Source organism: Falco cherrug, chromosome 9, assembly GCF_023634085.1.
Source record: "Falco cherrug isolate bFalChe1 chromosome 9, bFalChe1.pri, whole genome shotgun sequence".
Lineage (NCBI taxonomy): Eukaryota > Metazoa > Chordata > Aves > Falconiformes > Falconidae > Falco > Falco cherrug.
Genome location: NC_073705.1, coordinates 8677460 through 8694446, shown reverse-complemented (window position 1 = coordinate 8694446; position 16987 = coordinate 8677460). Strand labels below are relative to the sequence as shown.

Below are 16987 nucleotides of genomic sequence, written 5' to 3'. Positions count from 1 at the left end.
CGCAGTGGCTCCCCCCAGCCCGCGCCGGCCGCTCTTATAGTGGCGATGGGGGGGGGGGGGGGGGGGGCTGTACGGGGCGGGGGGGGAGCGGGCGGAATTCACACCTCTCGGCCCGGGATGCCCCCACCCCGGTTAACCCCTCGCCTCCCCCGGCGCCGGCCTGCGGCCGCCAGCCGGTTTCCTGCGGCGAGGCCGGGGGGGCACAGGCGGGGGGGGAGCCCGCACGCATGCGTCCCCGCCGCCCGCCCGGCACCCGCAGCGCCGGGCCCCCCGCCCCGGGGGATGCTGCTCCCCCCCGCCCCGGGGGATGCTGCTCCCCCCCTGCCCGGGCGCACGGTACCTGCTGCCCCCCCCGCGCCCGGTGCATCCCCCCCACCCGGGGCACGGTACCTGCTGCCCCCCACATGCCCGGGGGCATGGTACCTGCTGACTCCCGGTGCCTCCCCGAATGCCGCCCCCGGGGGTGCGGGGGGGGGGGCTGGCTGAGCAAGGCCTGCCAGGGTTGTAATGGCACTTTCTGCTGAAAAAGGAACCAAATCCCTGCGCTCTTGTGCTTCTGGTGTCGTTTGCTAAGGCTCAGCAATGGCCATGCAGCTTCAAAGGGGGTTCTGCCACGCAGGAGGGTGGTGGGGGTCAGCAAAGGGGCTTGCTGCACACGCAGACCCGTTTGGGATGAGAACGGACCCCCGGCCCCTGACAGCCGTGCATGTATTGTGTCTGACCCATGAGCACACATGTGACGCAGAATAAAACCTGCGGCATGAAGAAGGACAGAGTTACACAGCGTATATAACCTATAGACGGTATATGTCATCTGTTCTCTGCGGTTGTTACATGTAAAACACGGCTGATGAGACACCTCACCTCTGTGGTGATGCTCAGCCCTATGCATGCCAATGCTGCGCATGCCATCCCAGCGGCTCTGAGCAGCCCGCCTGAACAATTCCCTTCATCCCACCCAAGATGCTTCAGCTCCAGCCTTTCCTCCTTCCCCTCCAGTCCTGCCCCGCACAGGGCAGAACCAGTGCTCCCAGTGGGGCACCGCACCCTGGCACCAGCTCTGCACCCGAAGCCATCACTGCAGTTTATGGTGTTTATCACCACCGGCCCTTGATGGCTACGTTCAGCCCTGCCACCATGTGCCGTGGTCCCGCCTGCGTGGCCTCGGGGTGTGCTCCTACCCTGGCACTGGGCACAGATCCCTGCACAGCTCCCGGCACCCTGCGGGAATCACTGCAGGCCCATGGTGGTGACAATTTGGACCCAGTCCTCCCAGGGATGGCTGTGTGAAGCTGAGGAGAGAATCCGTCCCAAAAAATTTACATGGGAAATGAAGTCTCCTTTTCTGTTTGGCTAAATGTCTGCCAGCCTGTTTTAATTTACCCGGCTAGGTTGATTTGCAACTTTCAATTTTCCATCAGTTGGCTGTGACCAGGACACTGGGAAAATTTAGCACTTGAGTTCACCCAACTTCTGCATTTCAAAATATCCCAGCCCGAGACACGCAGGAGAAAACCCTTTCCGTTTTGGAACAACCGGGAGGGAAAAGTCTGAACACGAGAGGTTTTAAAAGCATCAAAATATTTCACATTGAAAATGCCAGAGCAGCCTGGGTCCATGCGAGCCCCAGCGTCCCCCCAGCGCTCCCGCCAGCCCTGGAGTTTGACAGGAGGTTGCACCCCAGGAGACCCCATCCCCGGGTGACCCTACACCCCATCCCACTGCACGGATGCCCCAGGGCTGGGGAGCACCGGGGGGAGGAAAGTGGGGGGTGGGGGAAGGCTGTCCCCGAGGCAGTCACTGGGGGAGCCGGCAGCAGGCGAGACGCGTTCAGTCTCTGTGCTTCACCAAAAGTTCATCAAAGCCAAAGGATATTTTTTTTTTTTTTATGAAACAGTTGAGATGACTCAGCGGTTTCTGACGCAATCCCTGTTTCATCGGAAAATTCCTAACCAGCTCCTAGTGGCAACTGATTGCTCCCATAAATCACACACTGTTATCCCTGGCCGCAGAAGCACAGCTTACGCAGCCCCAGCCCATCATCGTGAAATCAGCAGGAGCGATGCCATCACCTCTGTGGGAGCAAAAACAGCCCCGAAAACAAAACGCGCTGGAGAGCAGATCCAAAACACGAGCTTCCGTCCAGCTTCACGTTGGCCAAACCCCACGGCTCCAACACGGGGCTGGACCCACCCTGCTCCCACCACCCCAAAACACCCGGGGCCAGCACTGCCCCCAAAACCGCGGGGCCGCAGGCGCTGCTGCCGGGGCTGCCGGCAGGTACGGCATTAATCACCCACAGCCGGGCTCAGACGACAGCGTTTTTTATCTCCCAGTTTTTGGCATAAGCGTTAGAAATGATTTGCAGATGTTATTTACTGCTTTTGGGCTTGGAGTAAATTGAGACAAGATGCACCTGCATGGACAGCGAGAGGCTTTCCCACCCAGGGACGGTCGCTGAAGGCTCGTATCGGACTTTCCCAGGGAAATTTAGGATTCGGGCGAAGGTCCCTGAGCCAGCCCTGCTCCCTGCATCCTGCGCTTTGGCAAGGCAGCCCAGTGGTCCCGGTGCTGTCCATTCACCTCCGGCACCATGCAAGGAGGCTCAGGGCCACCGGCACGATGCCCAGCCCCATGGCAGCGTGGGGCCGGTGAGCTTTTACCCCGACAGCCGCCCCGAGGGACACACAGCAGCCATCCGGCAGGCAGCTGCCAGGCTTTCCATCCCAAACTGGTGCCGTGCATAATTCAGAGTGCAAATAAAAGGAACGACAGACACTCCAAAATAACCTCCTCCAGCCGGGCAAGAGTCACCGGCGACTGGCTGCTGATTTGGCCGGAGAAGTGCCTGCAGAGGAAAGGAGTTTCCTTGGCTGAAAGGAGTAGGCTAGGCACTGTCGCTGCTCGGCGGGAGCTGGGGCAGCTCAGCCCAGCAGAGGCACTCTGTGGTTTGCAGGATCAGGCCCTCCCTCGCCTAGGGAGGAGTGGGGGGATCCCTTTGCCGGGACAGCCTGTGCTGTGGTGGAGTGATCTCCATCCTTGACCTGGAGCAGAGAGTGATGGCAAGCTCTGCTCCAGGCACAAGATGTTGACTGTCTTGCTGTGCTCCCCATCACGGGACACCTTCCCATCCTGACCCAAGCACCAGCCCTCAGACCCACTGGAGCTGATGCCCAGCACCACCGAGCCCCAAGCACATCCCTAGGGCAGGTTCTCCATGAACGACGTACTGCAGGACCTGCTCTCGGTGAAGCAGAGTCATGGGCTGTGGCATTCCAGCACCGCTTTCCAACAAAATTAGCCCTTTTCTGGCTCAGCCCTCATGCCAGCACAGCAGACAGGATGGCTCTGCTGTAGCCAGCTCCACCAAAACCCCTGCTCAGGTCCACGAGAGACAGGCTGGAGGAGCAGAATGAGCGTGGTCTGGAGTCTGTTGGCCCAGGACCTCCCAGCAGCTTCTCCTTCACTCTGGGGCAAGGCAACTAACCCATTTTCTTCCTTCTTAAGACTGCCTGCAGAAACGACCCAGTTGTTCAACACTTCTGCACAGCTACACGTGTTATTTCCAGGCAAGCCCTGCATGGTGTGGGCAGATTTAAGCCATCCATGGCATGGGTGAGATCCCTGCACGGCCAGACAATTGCCGGGGGGGGGATAAAAATGTGGCAAAGTACTCCAAAAAGGCCTGGCAGCCAGCCCTACCTTCTTCTCAAGAGCTGTGGCTATGGCCTACCACTGGGTAACTAAAACAAGCAAGAGGAGACTAAAAAAAGTGTCCTTTAGAGACAGTCCTGGTCCCTTGCAGAGTGTCCTACAGCTCAGTGTTGGGCAAGGCACTTAATCTCTGCATGCCTCCATGCAATTATGGATAGCAATGATTTATATCATGTTAGTGTGAGGGTTTCATCCGCGGAGATTTGCAAAATGTTGAGTCCAACTGAACAAGCCAAAGCCACCAAGCTGCTCTCGCCATCAGATTCCTATTAAAAAATATCTCTGGGCAGTTTGAAAACCACAAGCAACCACAGTGACTCCAGGTGTGGTCATGGCCATAGAGTTTTAATGGCTTTAAAAGCCTCTTTTTTCTGCGCAGATTTTAATTTTACCTGTCTCCAAAGAGTACACATCCCTGCAAGAACCTGGAGGAGCTTCCAGATGAGTCACGCTTGGTTTGACATTTTAGCTATGCAAAGATTAAAAAGTACAAAGCCTTTTCTCTGAATGGAAGGAGTCTCGCATGGAAGTTGTGCAGCATTGTGCTGAGGGACATCGGCTCTGCAGCATTGCAACCACAGGCATCCAAAACTCGTGAGTCAGACTCCCCAAAACCCTAAGACTGGTTTCATTCCCTTCTGGATTTTGAGCCTTGAAGCATCACGGCTTCAAGTTTTTCTCTTTAGAAAATGACATTTTGGACTAACGGGGTGAGAGCTGAGACCTTCACAACGTTCCTGGGCTCCAGGAGTCATGACTGTAAAAAAAACCCCAACAACCACCCATTAAACACCATGAAAAGAGCAATAAACCCCTGCACTGCCTCCCCGAATCCCTGCCTCCCCGAATCTGGCAACGGGGTGGCTGCCTCAGGATGCCCCAAAGGGTACGAGCAATGGAAAACTGGTGGCAAGAAATGTCCTTACCTTTGACATGCTTGTAATAGGCCATAACAGGACAAAGGAAAAGGGAAGAGTGGAAAAAAAAACCCAACCCTAAGGATAGAAGAAGCAGGGATACCTGCGAGGAATAGGCATAATAGATTTATTCAACAGGGAGGTGGGAAGGGGGAATTTTTTTAAGAGCGAGCATTCAGCTAAAGCTGCCTAAAATGGGGCCAGGCACTACGGAGAATGGATTTTTTTAAGTGGCAATTTATTCCACTAATAAAAAAAGGATGCAGGTGCTTTGGCAGGGCTGTGGACTGGAGCGGGCGAGAGCTGCGGGTGATCAGAGCTGGGTCTGCAGCACCGGCCGTGCAAGGGGCTCAGGCACAGCTGGTGGTTCCACGTTTATTGGGCTCCTTTTCCCTGGTGCCAGGGCCTGTGTATGGATTTCAGCTGTCCAGAAAGCACTGCCCAGGCGGCCTCTCACGCCACAGCTCTGATCACCGGCTGTGGTAGGTGGGGAGGGGTGTTTTATCCAGATGCTACAGCCATCCCTTCTTTAGCTGGGCAGGGAAGGGCTGTGGTGCCCATGGGCTGCTCCGCATTTGCACCAGGTCCTTTCACACCAGGAGGTTTCTTGATCAAATTCCCGAGGCAGAGGAGCAAGAAGTCAAGGAATCTTCGCAAGGTGGATGGTGCTGTGCTCGTGAAATTGCTCAGGGCTCCTTGGGGCTGACCGTGCTGCTCCAGAGCTGCAGCTCTTGCACATCATCCTGCTGAAACCAGGGCATCATCCAGCTTTTCACCATCATCCCTACATCCAGAGCATGAGTCAAAGTGTTGCGGAGATGAAAATTTAAACTCTGAAGTAATGGAAGTGGCAAATCACACGCTGCAGTAAGCACAGCAATGGTGCAGCTGTCTCTGCTTGCCGGCTCACACTGACCCTGGCACCGCAGCACTGTGAGCTGCAAGCCCTTGTAGATCCTGCAACCCTGATTCTCTGTTTTAGCATCGTTAGCACCATCATTTCAAACCTGGCAGTAACAGGGGACACAGGATGGAGCAGGTTTAAATTCTTATACGGCCTACACCACAGACAGATGAAAGACCATCCAATACTTACCTCCAGGAGAATATACTGTCAATCCTCTCAGTTGGCACAGAGCCCTCATCCTCCACTCCAGTGTATATAATACTTTCAAACTATTATCCTCATATTAAAAATAAATCTATCTGTGTCTCTCTCCCTCAGCGCAATGTGTGAGTTAAAAGGTAGAAGCGCTCACAGAAAGTCATGGTTAACGTTACCCTGGAAGGATCCAGGACAGCATACCAGAACCTGGGTTTGGCATCTGGGAACCAGTTTTCAGCCATATGTATCACCGTTCCTGCGTGCAACTCCGGTCCACACAAAATTAGCCCTGTGGAATGTAGATTTAAAATTTGCTTTCCAGAAGTACTTAAATGCAGGAGCTAAAATCTGCTCTTTCTACATTTCCTACCTGTACAGGAGAGAAGGAAGAAAGTCCTGGCCCTTTGTTATTTGGGTTCCTTCCCGGGAAGGTTTGCAAAGCCCACGTCTAGCACTGCAGTTTGTTTGCAGCCTGAACAAAGACCTTTTAAGCAGCAGCTCCCGACAGGAGCTCACCACCTGCCTGCCCCTTGCCTTGCAGTTTACTTTGGGGTCTCTTTTTCAATAATAGCTGGAACACGTGTACAAGCCGGTGTGATTTTTTTTTTGCTCTATGCCTATAGCGCTGGCTGCAAACCAAACGCCAGCCCGGGGTGTGCAGCTGGGAGAGAAAAAATAAAATAAAATTAAAAAAAAAATCAAAACTCCAACAACCTGTGGAACGTTTTCTTGCTCCTGAGAGCTCCAATGCTTCCCTGCTTGGCAGAGAGCTTGCCATGGCTGGCACTTGTTGCATCCAGCAGCCAATGGGGTTTCCTTTCCAGTGGGCTCCAGCTAGACTTTGGGCAGAGGATGGGGGCGAGGGGGATACATTTAACAACTGCTTGATCATATTTTTCACCTGATGCCATTTGGCTGGTTGCACAACCACCATCCTTGCACATCCTTGCAAATGGTGGCTTGTTGCACAACTGCCATGTCCTTGCAAAAGGTCCCATGAGGACAAGGGGAGCTGCTTTGCACCCAGGTGTGGAAGTTTGTCCTCACCAACAGGCTGTTGTGTTTTCCCCTCTCTGACACCAACCTCATGGCCCCAAAAGCAGAGCAGACATGGTTTTATTAGCCAGGAATCCAGAGCAGCTTGTGCAACCAGCTAACCCCAACCCCACTCAAAACCCTCCTGGAGACAAGCCCTGCCGTGCAGCACGCAGCAGCCCCAAGCACCTTCCTCGATCCAAGCAGCTCATGCAAGAATAACACGGAATAACGGATCCGTCTGAGGATATGGCACAGAAAAGGGACAGGGTACTTCGGGGCGTGCTGGCACTCAGCTCCGCTTCCTGCTCAGTGCTGGACACCTGGGGAGAAGCAGGGTATTTATGTGCTGGCTTGGAGGGATTAATTTTCACGGTAAATAGGGACACCAGAGTTTTTCACTATTTGTTAGTAGAAATACAATTTTGCAGGGTTTTGTGGTGAGTTTATGGCTTGCCCAGGCGGGAGGGTGGCTGGAGACGTGGTGCTCCATCCTGCGGAGGGATGCTGCCTGCAGCCAGCCAGAGAACGTGGATGGATCCTGCAATATCGGCTAAAAATGGGAGCCCCTACCCAACTCGTCTCAGCGGTACCCCAAGGACGGCTCCCAGCACAGCCCTCTCGGGTCACTGCTTTAATGCTGTTGTGCCATTCTCACCGCACACACAACACCCCCTCACTCCCCCTCCCGGAGCCCTTTCCAACTTAGCTGGAGTGGTTTAAAAAGCATTTTTTTTCTCCGTGCATGCCTGCCTTTCCACCGGACCCCCTCCTGGGGGACAGGCGAGCCCATCCTACCGGCCTCAGAAATGGTGGCTCATATCACAGCTCGCACCCTCCTCCCCAAACCCGCCGCCACAAAGGCGGTTGCTCAAGCGTAGCATTCCTGCTCCCTGGGTCCCGGGAACAGCTGTACCGAAAAGATGCCGAGAATCCCTGCGAGGCTCCAAGGAAAAGATATTAACCCAGGAGGGGAGCAGCAGTGATATAATAAAAAGTCATAATAAAAGAGAGAAGCCACTGAGTGGATTAGCAGCCCAAACGCCACTTGGCTTTTGGTCTCCTTTCCTCCAGCTTTTCCGCGCTGCATGACAGATCTGCTCAAATTCCTCCACCCAGAGACGCTCAGCTCCTGAATTTCAGACAGATATCCTGGAGGTGTCCGCGCTGCAAAGGGCATGGCTGAGAAACCTAACTGCACTTAACTCCGCCCGGGTGCACAGGAGGGCACGCAGGCACCCGCAGCAGGCGTTAGATGCTGCATCACACCAGCTCCCGATGCCCGTGCTGCCCTAGAGCAGGGTCACCCTCCCAGGTATGCCCTCGAAGGGAAATAAAAGGCAGATCTGGAGCTTGGTGTGTATTTCTCAGGCATGGCAAAGGTAGCAGGACACATCTCACTGCTTTAAAAACCCCTCGTACCTGCCGTGTACCAGTTCTTCGCTACTTTGTGCCAGCACCATCCCTTGTTTTTCCCTACCGGGCTGCTCCATCAGCACTGACCCCCACTCAGCATGGGGGCAGTGGGATACAGAGGTGAGGTGTCCCCATGGCGAGCTAGCAAATCCGCAGTCCTCGCCCACCACGCACCCAGGTCTGACACCCAGCACAAGGCGTGCAAGGACAACATTCCCTTTCACTCCTTTAGTAACACCCAGGGCCATACCGGGGGCACAGAGCATCTGCTGCCAGGAGCCGCCGGCTGCGTCAAGAATTTTGCTGCTGGGGAGACACAGGAGCGAAGGGGGCGGCTGTGGCGGTGGTGGCAGCAGCTGTTCCCTGCCCGCGGCCCTCCCGGCCACTCAGGGCATTTAAATTTTAAAGCACACTCCACACGGCTGTTTTCTCCACCGTCCCCATCCAGCTCACAGCGACCCTGTCCCCGGGAGCCACCAGCTTGTAAGGCACCCATGGGTTCGCTGGTGGCCAAGCTCCTTCTGCCCACCATCAGTACCTTGGTCTTCCTCCCCACCATCAGCATCGCGGCTAAGCGGCGTTTCCACATGGAAGCCATGGTTTACTTCTTCACCATGTTCTTCGTGGCGGTAAGATGTCCCCATACCCCTCCCCGTGTGTTCCATCCCCCCAGACACCCTCTGCATCAGGTCTCCACTGGGCAGGGCAGCTGGGTCTCACCCAAGAGCAGTGAGCATGACCCCCAGAATATCCATTTTCATTTTTTCCCCACTGTGTGTGGTGCTGAGTAGCTGATTCTTCAGTTTAGGATGTCCTAAGGGGTGGCCTTACATAGATTTAATGGTGTTTTACGATTGTGAGGTTAGGGAGAGGGTCTGGGTGCAAAGAGACTTGGATTGATTCGCAATGTTTTGGAGCTGGTTTTTGTCTTTGTTTTATAGCTGGTAAGTGGCCATGCTGAATTTGGGGTTTAAATTGTATCCAGAGCCTCTTGCTATGCTTCTGTCGTTTTAGCCAAAAGCACGTATTCGAATTATTGATTTTGCAATTGCTAACTGGTGATGGGAGTAATGCTGGAGTCAGGGAAGTTTCTGTACAAGGAAAGACTAAAACATGCTGCTGAGCTTTCAAAACCAATAATTATCAACCCCTCACCCCGGCAGAGTGTTTGAAAATGCGTGTTTCACCAGGCTCTGATTCGCCCTGCCTTCTCTTGCACGGGAATAACTAGTAGAGAAAGTCAGTCATCTGTACACAGAGAAAATAATTCATACTCTGGCTCCCAGCGATAAGCTGCCCTGCGCTTTGTACTACTGCTAAATGCCTCCGTACACACACTGGTTGAGCACCCAAAGCAGCATTCCCACTGGAAAAATTCTCCTATTTAACCCCATGGCAATGCCATGCTAAAGAATATGAAGAAAATAGCTCAGCAACCCAACCAACGTTGCATTTGCCTCTTCTCCCCACCCATCTCAAGGTGTCTCATGAGGGTTGTCACATCGCTGGCACAGAGACAGAGAAACTGAGGCAGGGAGTAGGTAAAGGACCTGTCCAGTGTGAAAAGCTCTTCTGCAGCATCAGGGCTGTGAACCAGGAGGGTCTCTTATTCCCAAGGATCCACCATGCAAGCCTCCAATTAAAGCACGATGCAGGGGAAGAAATTCTGCCAGTTCCATAAAAACTACAGGACAGTTAATAAAAACGTCCCAATCAAGCCCCCCGCCCCCCCCCCCCCAAGCTCCCCAGGGAAGCCAGACAGCTACAATTTCATTTTGCACTGGGTTTGTGTCTGCTCCACCTCCCCAAGAAGTCAATAGGAAAATTGGCATGCGTTTCCACGGGAGGTGGAACAGGTCCTCGCCGAAGAGATTGCAGAGGCAAAATATCTGTGCGTGGGGAAGGAAGGGAAGGCAGCTGCCAGCATGGTTGGGGGGGTAGGAAGGGCAGCAGCTGCTGCTATTGCCTTTCTTGTAGCATCCCACTCCTCCTCCCCCAGGAGACATCATCAGAGCAGTGAAAGCATATGTCCATCGCAGACAAGTGCTGCGACGCTGGCCAGAAACACGCTCTTTGTCTTCCACCCTTTCTTCCCCCTGTCTCCAGACTCCCCAGACCCAATCTCAAACAGGGAAAAGAATTACGGCCGTGGTGCAATCTTTTCTAGAAACCACAACGAGCCAAAAGACTTGCAGCAATTCCCATTATAAATAATATCAGCATCCCCGCTGGGCCATGACAGCGAGGATTGTTCCAAGGGCGCCCTGCCAAGCAGTAAAGGGACTTCTTCAGAAACAGCAAAGCACGCGGGTGCTACCACTAGAAAACTCGCAGGGCTGAGTGCTCGGCGGAAAAGGCGAGCGCCAGGCAAACACTGGGAGCATTCCTCTGATTGCACTGGAAAATTTCTCTTGGCTTGGTTTGCGTTTATGTTGCATGACAATGGGTTTTTTGCAAATAACCTAATCAATGAGCTAATGGGCAGCAGGAACCAGCAGCTTTTAAGGGAATGCACTAATGAGTGAATTCCCCAGCATTCAGACTCTGGCCATATAAACCCTATTTAGCCTGGACAGTGACCTGGCATCCATACACATTTCATCAGGACACTCATTTTGAATTGTTTTACAAGAATCTTTCGCAATTAGAAACATAACCCCAGAGCCTTCCTTCTGCTGGAGAGGACGTCCCTGCACTGCCTGGGGCTCAGCTCGCAGCAGCTTGGTCATCAGATTGCACATTCTGGCACAGACCAAGAGGCAAACTAAATCTCGTCCACAAATAATTTGTGCTAAGAGGGAAGAATGCTGATTGTCAGGCGATTTGCAATTGGGAACAGTGACATTCTCTTTCAAATATATTCATCACTGTGTACCAGTGATCCTGGTATATTCGAGGCTGTTCTGTTCGGCTGGCCATCCTCTCCACAGCCACGCCAAAGCTGTTTCAACAAGTTGGTAAGAGCCTTTACCCTACTGGTGTGTGTGTAAGGACCTAGTTTTATAATGCTTTTTTCTCTCTCTCTCTTTTTTTTTTTTTTTTTTAATAATAGATTTACCATGCATGTGATGGCCCTGGTTTATCAGTGCTGTGCTTCATGCGCTATGATATCCTGGAGTACTTCAGCATCTACGGAACAGCCCTGTCCATCTGGGTGTCCCTGATGGGTAAGCACTGGTATCTCGTGGTTCCTGCAGATCACCAGCATCTGGGGGTCAGGCAGGGCTTGTCAGCATCGCTGGTGGGACAGTTAGTGGGTACAGTCCCCAGAAATGCTGTTGCCTTTGAGCTCCCATCTGCAAGACTTAGCTCTGAGGCTGTCTTTTATGGAAGTCAGCCCATGCTATGGTTTAATCCATTTTTATACCATTAATCCCTTGGAAAGCCATTCCACTCAGTGGGGTTCAGCCACAGATGAAAACTGTCCTGAGTGGTGGCTGGGGAAGTTTTACTCTCAGAGGTAAGGAGAGCTCTGGTGTTCGTGTCAGTTGGGTGTTCCTCTGCCTTCACCAGCTCTTACGCATGTCCTTAAAACAGCAGATTTATTTCAAGTTGGCAAGTAACACATGCTGCCTTGTGCTTTAGTTCAAGGCAGGACAGTACTGTGAGATGACTTACTTGGAAACCTCCTATATCAGGGAATCTCCCATTGCTCCTCATTTTCCCCGTCCTGAGCCCATCAGCTTGTCCTGTCCTGATGTGGGGGCACTAAGAAGCGCAGAATCTGTCACTGCCCTTGGCAGCACACAAATCAAAGTGGTTTAGTTGTAACAAATATATCTTCCTTGTTTATCAAAAGCCTGGTCTGGGATGACGGGAAATCTTAGATCTGCTTAGAAAAAGCAGAAATATATTTCACTTCCTCTTTATTAAAACTCCTGACCCTTGTCCTGTTACTCAGTTTTCTTTTTCCCACAGTCCCTTCACTCTTTTTTTTCCTCATTTTGTTCCTTATTTGCCACTGAAACAAGGTATAATAGAAATGAAAAAAAAAACCAACAGAAACTAAAGAAGGATGAGAACTTCAAACCTATTCTTTTCCCATTTTGCCAACATGTTTTTTTTGAAAGACATGAGTATTTCTGACAGGAGAAGAGAGTAGGGGTGAGGGGAGGGAGATGAGGCGACGGTCACTTTCCAACAGCAAAGGCTTTGCTCAGCAGATCTGAACCATCTCTAGCACCCACGTGGCCAGTCTCACTCCAGCCAGGCAGCGTCCCCAGCCCTTTTGATGCTGTACTGGGGTCACCGCACTGATGTACAGCCCCAAAATGCCTGCAGGACCTTCACCTCTGCACCTTGGGGCTCCAGGGATGATGCAGGACCTCTGGCTGAGCTGGGAGAGCTCCTGCAGCCCCTGAGCCCAGTATAAGCTGCAGGGCAGCATCCCCTCTGCCAGGCACAACTCCATCCCTCCTCCCTTCACCACCAAGCCATGCAGACAGCAGCATCCCCCTTCCAGGGCATGCATCTAGATAAATCTTCCATGCAGTGAAAAATTAGTTGGGAAAATATTAACCTTAGAAACAGCTCTGTTCCCCCAAGGTGCAAGTCCCAGGGTGGGCTCCCATACTGTTCATGGCACCTCAGCACTCTCTGCTTGGCTAGAAAAGGCAAAGGAGGCAAATCACCTCTGAAGGGCATTTTCAGCAGATAACAGCAGTGTCAGGGTAGGGCAGAGCTGATCCAGACACTTTGGCTCCTTGCAGAAAAATTCAACTTGATTGCTTCATTACTGCATTCAAAAACCCTGCAAAAAAATACAAATCCTGGACTACGATGTTTAAAATATTGACCCACAGGGAAACAACAGAGATTAAAATGCGGACATTATCCCTTAGTCAAACTCCCTATAAAACCACGATCCAAGGACATGGAAGGTGTGGTGACTGAAGCCCAGGGAAGCCTCTCACTGTGGCTTGTAAAGCCCGAGCACACATGTGCGGACGCAGACCCTTGGGCACGCTTCCCGGAATGCAAATCCAGGACAGCCATAACACAGCTGTGCGAGCTGGAAAAGCATGGAGCCCACTGGGATCCATAACTTTTATCAGTTATTACCCCATTCTGTGCTAAACAAAAGCCTCTAATAATTTACTCACACTGGTGACTTCCAGCTTGCAAACCTCAGGCAGGTGCCGGCACGGCTGGACAGCCTGGTCCCCATCACACCAGCGAGCACGGTCCTACCGGCGTGACAGAGGCTGTATCGGGGTGAGCCGGCAAGTTTGGGAGGGTTAGAGATGTAGGATGAACCCAAGAGCCAACAGTGGGCTCACTGAGTGCAAGTGTCTTTGCAATCGCCTTTGCAATCACCTCTGACTTCTGGGTTGCGGCAGGCAAGGGAAATACAGGTGGGAAATCCCCTTTAGCTTCCACATGCAAACTGAACATAACACCCCCAAAGTCAGCTCCTGGGCCCACCACTCAGATGCCTCAGCATGGTTCGCTTTGCCCCCCTGTGCCTCAGTTTCCCCAGCTGTAAGGCATAAGAAGGGCAACCCAGACCTGGAGGCAATGCTGAGGGTCCCCAGGGCAGGTGGGACAGACCCCAGTAAGGCTTTAGGGGAACAGTGGAGGAATAGGGTGGGTGAGCTGATGTTCCCTGTGCTCGGTGCTGTGCAGCCCTGGCAGAGTTTGACGAGCCAAAGAGATCAACCTTCATCATGTTCGGCGTCCTCACCATCGCTGTGAGGATCTACCATGACCGCTGGGGCTACGGCGTCTACTCGGGACCCATCGGGACAGCTGTCCTGGTGATAACGGTGAAATGGGTACGTAGGGAGGGGCACCGTACCGGGGCTTTGCGGGATGCTCGTGGCGGGGAAGCGGCTGAGCCTTGCACAGAGAGGTCTAACCTGTGCCAGCCGTTTCATCCTCAAGGTCCAGCTCTCACAGCACAGGCCATCACGGTGATTAAACAGCACTTTTCCTTCAACCCAAGCAGAAAGCAGGCAGACAGCAAGCAGCTTTTGTGATAAACACCAGATTTGATTAGTCTGAGCCATCTACCACATCTCCTGTCCCTGCGTTTCTAATCAGGAGGATCATATTTATGGAGTTTTTACAGCTACTCAGAGGCAGAGGGGTCTGGTGAACTGCCCCGGAGCTGGTGGAAGATGTGCATAAAATGCAGTGATAAAGTGGGAAGGAATCTGCCTGTAGTCTGCCTGAATGTGGCTGGGACAGTCGGGCACCATGCTGCAGCCTGTGCCCTGCTCACAGCTGATGCTGTGGACCCAGGCAGGACTGCGTTGGTGGAGCCACTGGCAGGAGCAAGCAAGGAGAAGGATTCAGTGACGGGATAAAAATTGCAGAAAGATGCTGCCCAGCATCATGGAAATACTGTGATGCAAGTCCCAGCTATATACCGTCACTAAGCCTCGTCTGGCTGCCCAGCCAGCAGCTAAAAGCAAGTGGCCACGATGGGGAGGGGATGGGCAAGGAGGGGACCACCTTGAATCCCCCAGCCCGCAGATGCTCTGCTGGGATCTGCTCTCCTAGAGACTGGGTTTGTGAAGGCACATACTCCCTGAGCTGGGTTTGGGGTTGAATATTAAGAAAACAGTATTATGCGCAGGAATGAAGCAGGAGGACCTGCTGCAGCAGGTCGGAGGTGCTTCCCGTGTGCCAGCAGCCCCCGCAGCCTGGGGCAGCCGGTCTGTGGGCTCAGTGTGGTTTTATTTCAGCATTCATGGGATCTTTCGGATGTGGAGCAGCCAGCTAAATCCGGGTGAATATGCCAGATATGCTCTCTCTTTCCTTCCAGCTACAAAAGATGAAAGAGAAGAAAGGGCTCTATCCTGACAAGAGTGTCTACACCCAGCAGATCGGTCCTGGCTTCTGTTTCGGGGCGTTAGCGCTGATGCTGAGGTTCTTCTTTGAGGTACCTCTTTGCACACTCAATCACCCTAACTTTACAAGGTGTAAAGGACATTACCAAGACAGGAGACTTCCCCCTTCACACCACTGGGGTGCATCCAGCCTTGGCCAAAGCCCAGCTGAGGTGTGGGTCTCCGGGGCTGGCGTGCCGGGGGCTGGCAGCAGGGATGAGGGTCCCTCCCTTGTCCCCATCCCAGCCCCTGGCCTGTTAACTGCAGCGTGGGCAGGGACAGCTGTGACAGCAAGTGACACACAGGGTGATGCTCAATCTCTTTCCCCCGTGTGAAGTGAGTCACAAGGACATGGGCCATGCTTTTGTCAGCCATACACGGTCCTCAAAGTGGCTTTGTCAAATGCAAGCAGGGTTTTTTGGAAACTGGGCATGGGTGACTTAAGGACACCTTGCAGAGCCACAACAGGGACTGGCTACAACCCAGTCATGGCCAGATCCAAAGCTGGCTCACGCCGAAGAAAAGACTCTCACTTGACTCCCAGGGGCACTCAATCCCATGTTTATAACCTTTTGCTCTTGCCGCTGGCCAGTCCGCCTGTCCTGCACGAAAGGGTCCGTCTGTCCCACGCAGGGATGATGATAACCCCCTGCTGCAGCTGCCACTCGCGCCTGCACTCAGCCCTGCCGTTACGGCTGCTCTGTGCATTGGGAGCTGCGAGATACAACCTCACAGTCATCCCCAAGGATTATTTTTCAAAGCATTTAGTAATTGCAAATTCTAGCAGAACATAAAAATGTCACTTAGCAGAAAGTGCCTCCCCCCGCGCCTCGGCCTCGCCGCCGCGTCCTTTGCGGGGTAATGAAACACTTCATTCAAGAATTGGGAAATGTGCAAATTAGAATGTGTTAAATCCACTTTGCTTTTTTTTTTTTTTTTCCTTTCTTAAGGCATGGAAATCCTTTCTTCTCTTACAGCAAAAAGAGGCAGAAGGCTCAGGAATATTTTTTTTATTCCTTTCTTTTCGGCTACTTGTAGAAACCTAACGTTTTGCACCTAGCGCAGAGCCCTCCAGCACCGCTGCTCCTGCGGCCCCGGCAGGTCTCACTAACACTCTCCCCGCTTGCAGGAGTGGGACTACACCTACGTGCACAGCTTCTACCACTGCGCCTTGGCCATGGCCTTTGTGCTGCTGCTGCCCAAGGAGAACAAGAAGGCCGGGAGCACCGGGACCCCTGCAAGGCTCGACTGCTCCACGCTCTGCTGCTGCGTCTGAGTCGCCCGGGCGAGCGGGCACTGGCTTTTCTGCTCCTGGGATGATGGAGGGGTGCAGCCAAAAGCAAAATGCCTGCCCACTGCATTTTCCTCTGGGACACTGGCATCTTCTCCTACCAGCCCGTGGGATTTGCTTCCCTGGAAAGTCTTCACCTTTCTACCATCAGCCCTAGCAGAGGTTGCGCTTCCAGTTTACTACATACCTGTACCTCTCCCTGGGGAAGCACTCAGCTGGGCTGTGACCCTGTCCCCTGTCCCAGGAGACCCTTGCACTCTCAGGCTATGTCACCAGCCAGGCTGTCCCTTGCACTGGCCCAGGAGAACGTGAGTTGTCCCCTGTGTGCAGGTTCGCCCAGCCTGAGCACACAAGGCTTTGTTTGCAATGCCCAATTAACAGAACCTGTATTTTTGTGAGATATTTACTATTTTATTTATGCATTCTCTTGATGTAAATAATATATACTAACAAAGACTTTGCAAGTGTGCAATGCCAGCATTTCTTAAGCGGTGCAAGAAACTTCCCAGCCCCGCTCCGCTCAGTCGAGGGCAGATGCCAGCCTCAAAGCAGAGCTGTGGGCACGGCCACCCCCTCCCCTGCCCACAGCCCCCCAGCCTGGAAGGAGGTGCAACATTGGGCACTTTGTCTTTGCAGACCTGCCCGGGTGGTGCAGGCAGCAGGTGCGCTTGCAGAG

At 53.2% G+C, this 16987-nt stretch overlaps 1 protein-coding gene across 1 annotated transcript; it reads left to right on the top strand.

Moving 5' to 3' along the window:
- Positions 1 to 8681: 8681 nt before the first annotated feature.
- MYMK (myomaker, myoblast fusion factor) lies at positions 8682 to 16771 on the top strand. Its single transcript, XM_005442034.4, has 5 exons — positions 8682 to 8816; positions 11240 to 11354; positions 13813 to 13961; positions 14957 to 15073; positions 16150 to 16771. The coding sequence occupies exons 1-5, from the start codon at positions 8682 to 8684 to the stop codon at positions 16294 to 16296; spliced, it is 663 nt and encodes a 220-aa protein (XP_005442091.1). The 3' UTR covers positions 16297 to 16771.
- Positions 16772 to 16987: the final 216 nt, after the last annotated feature.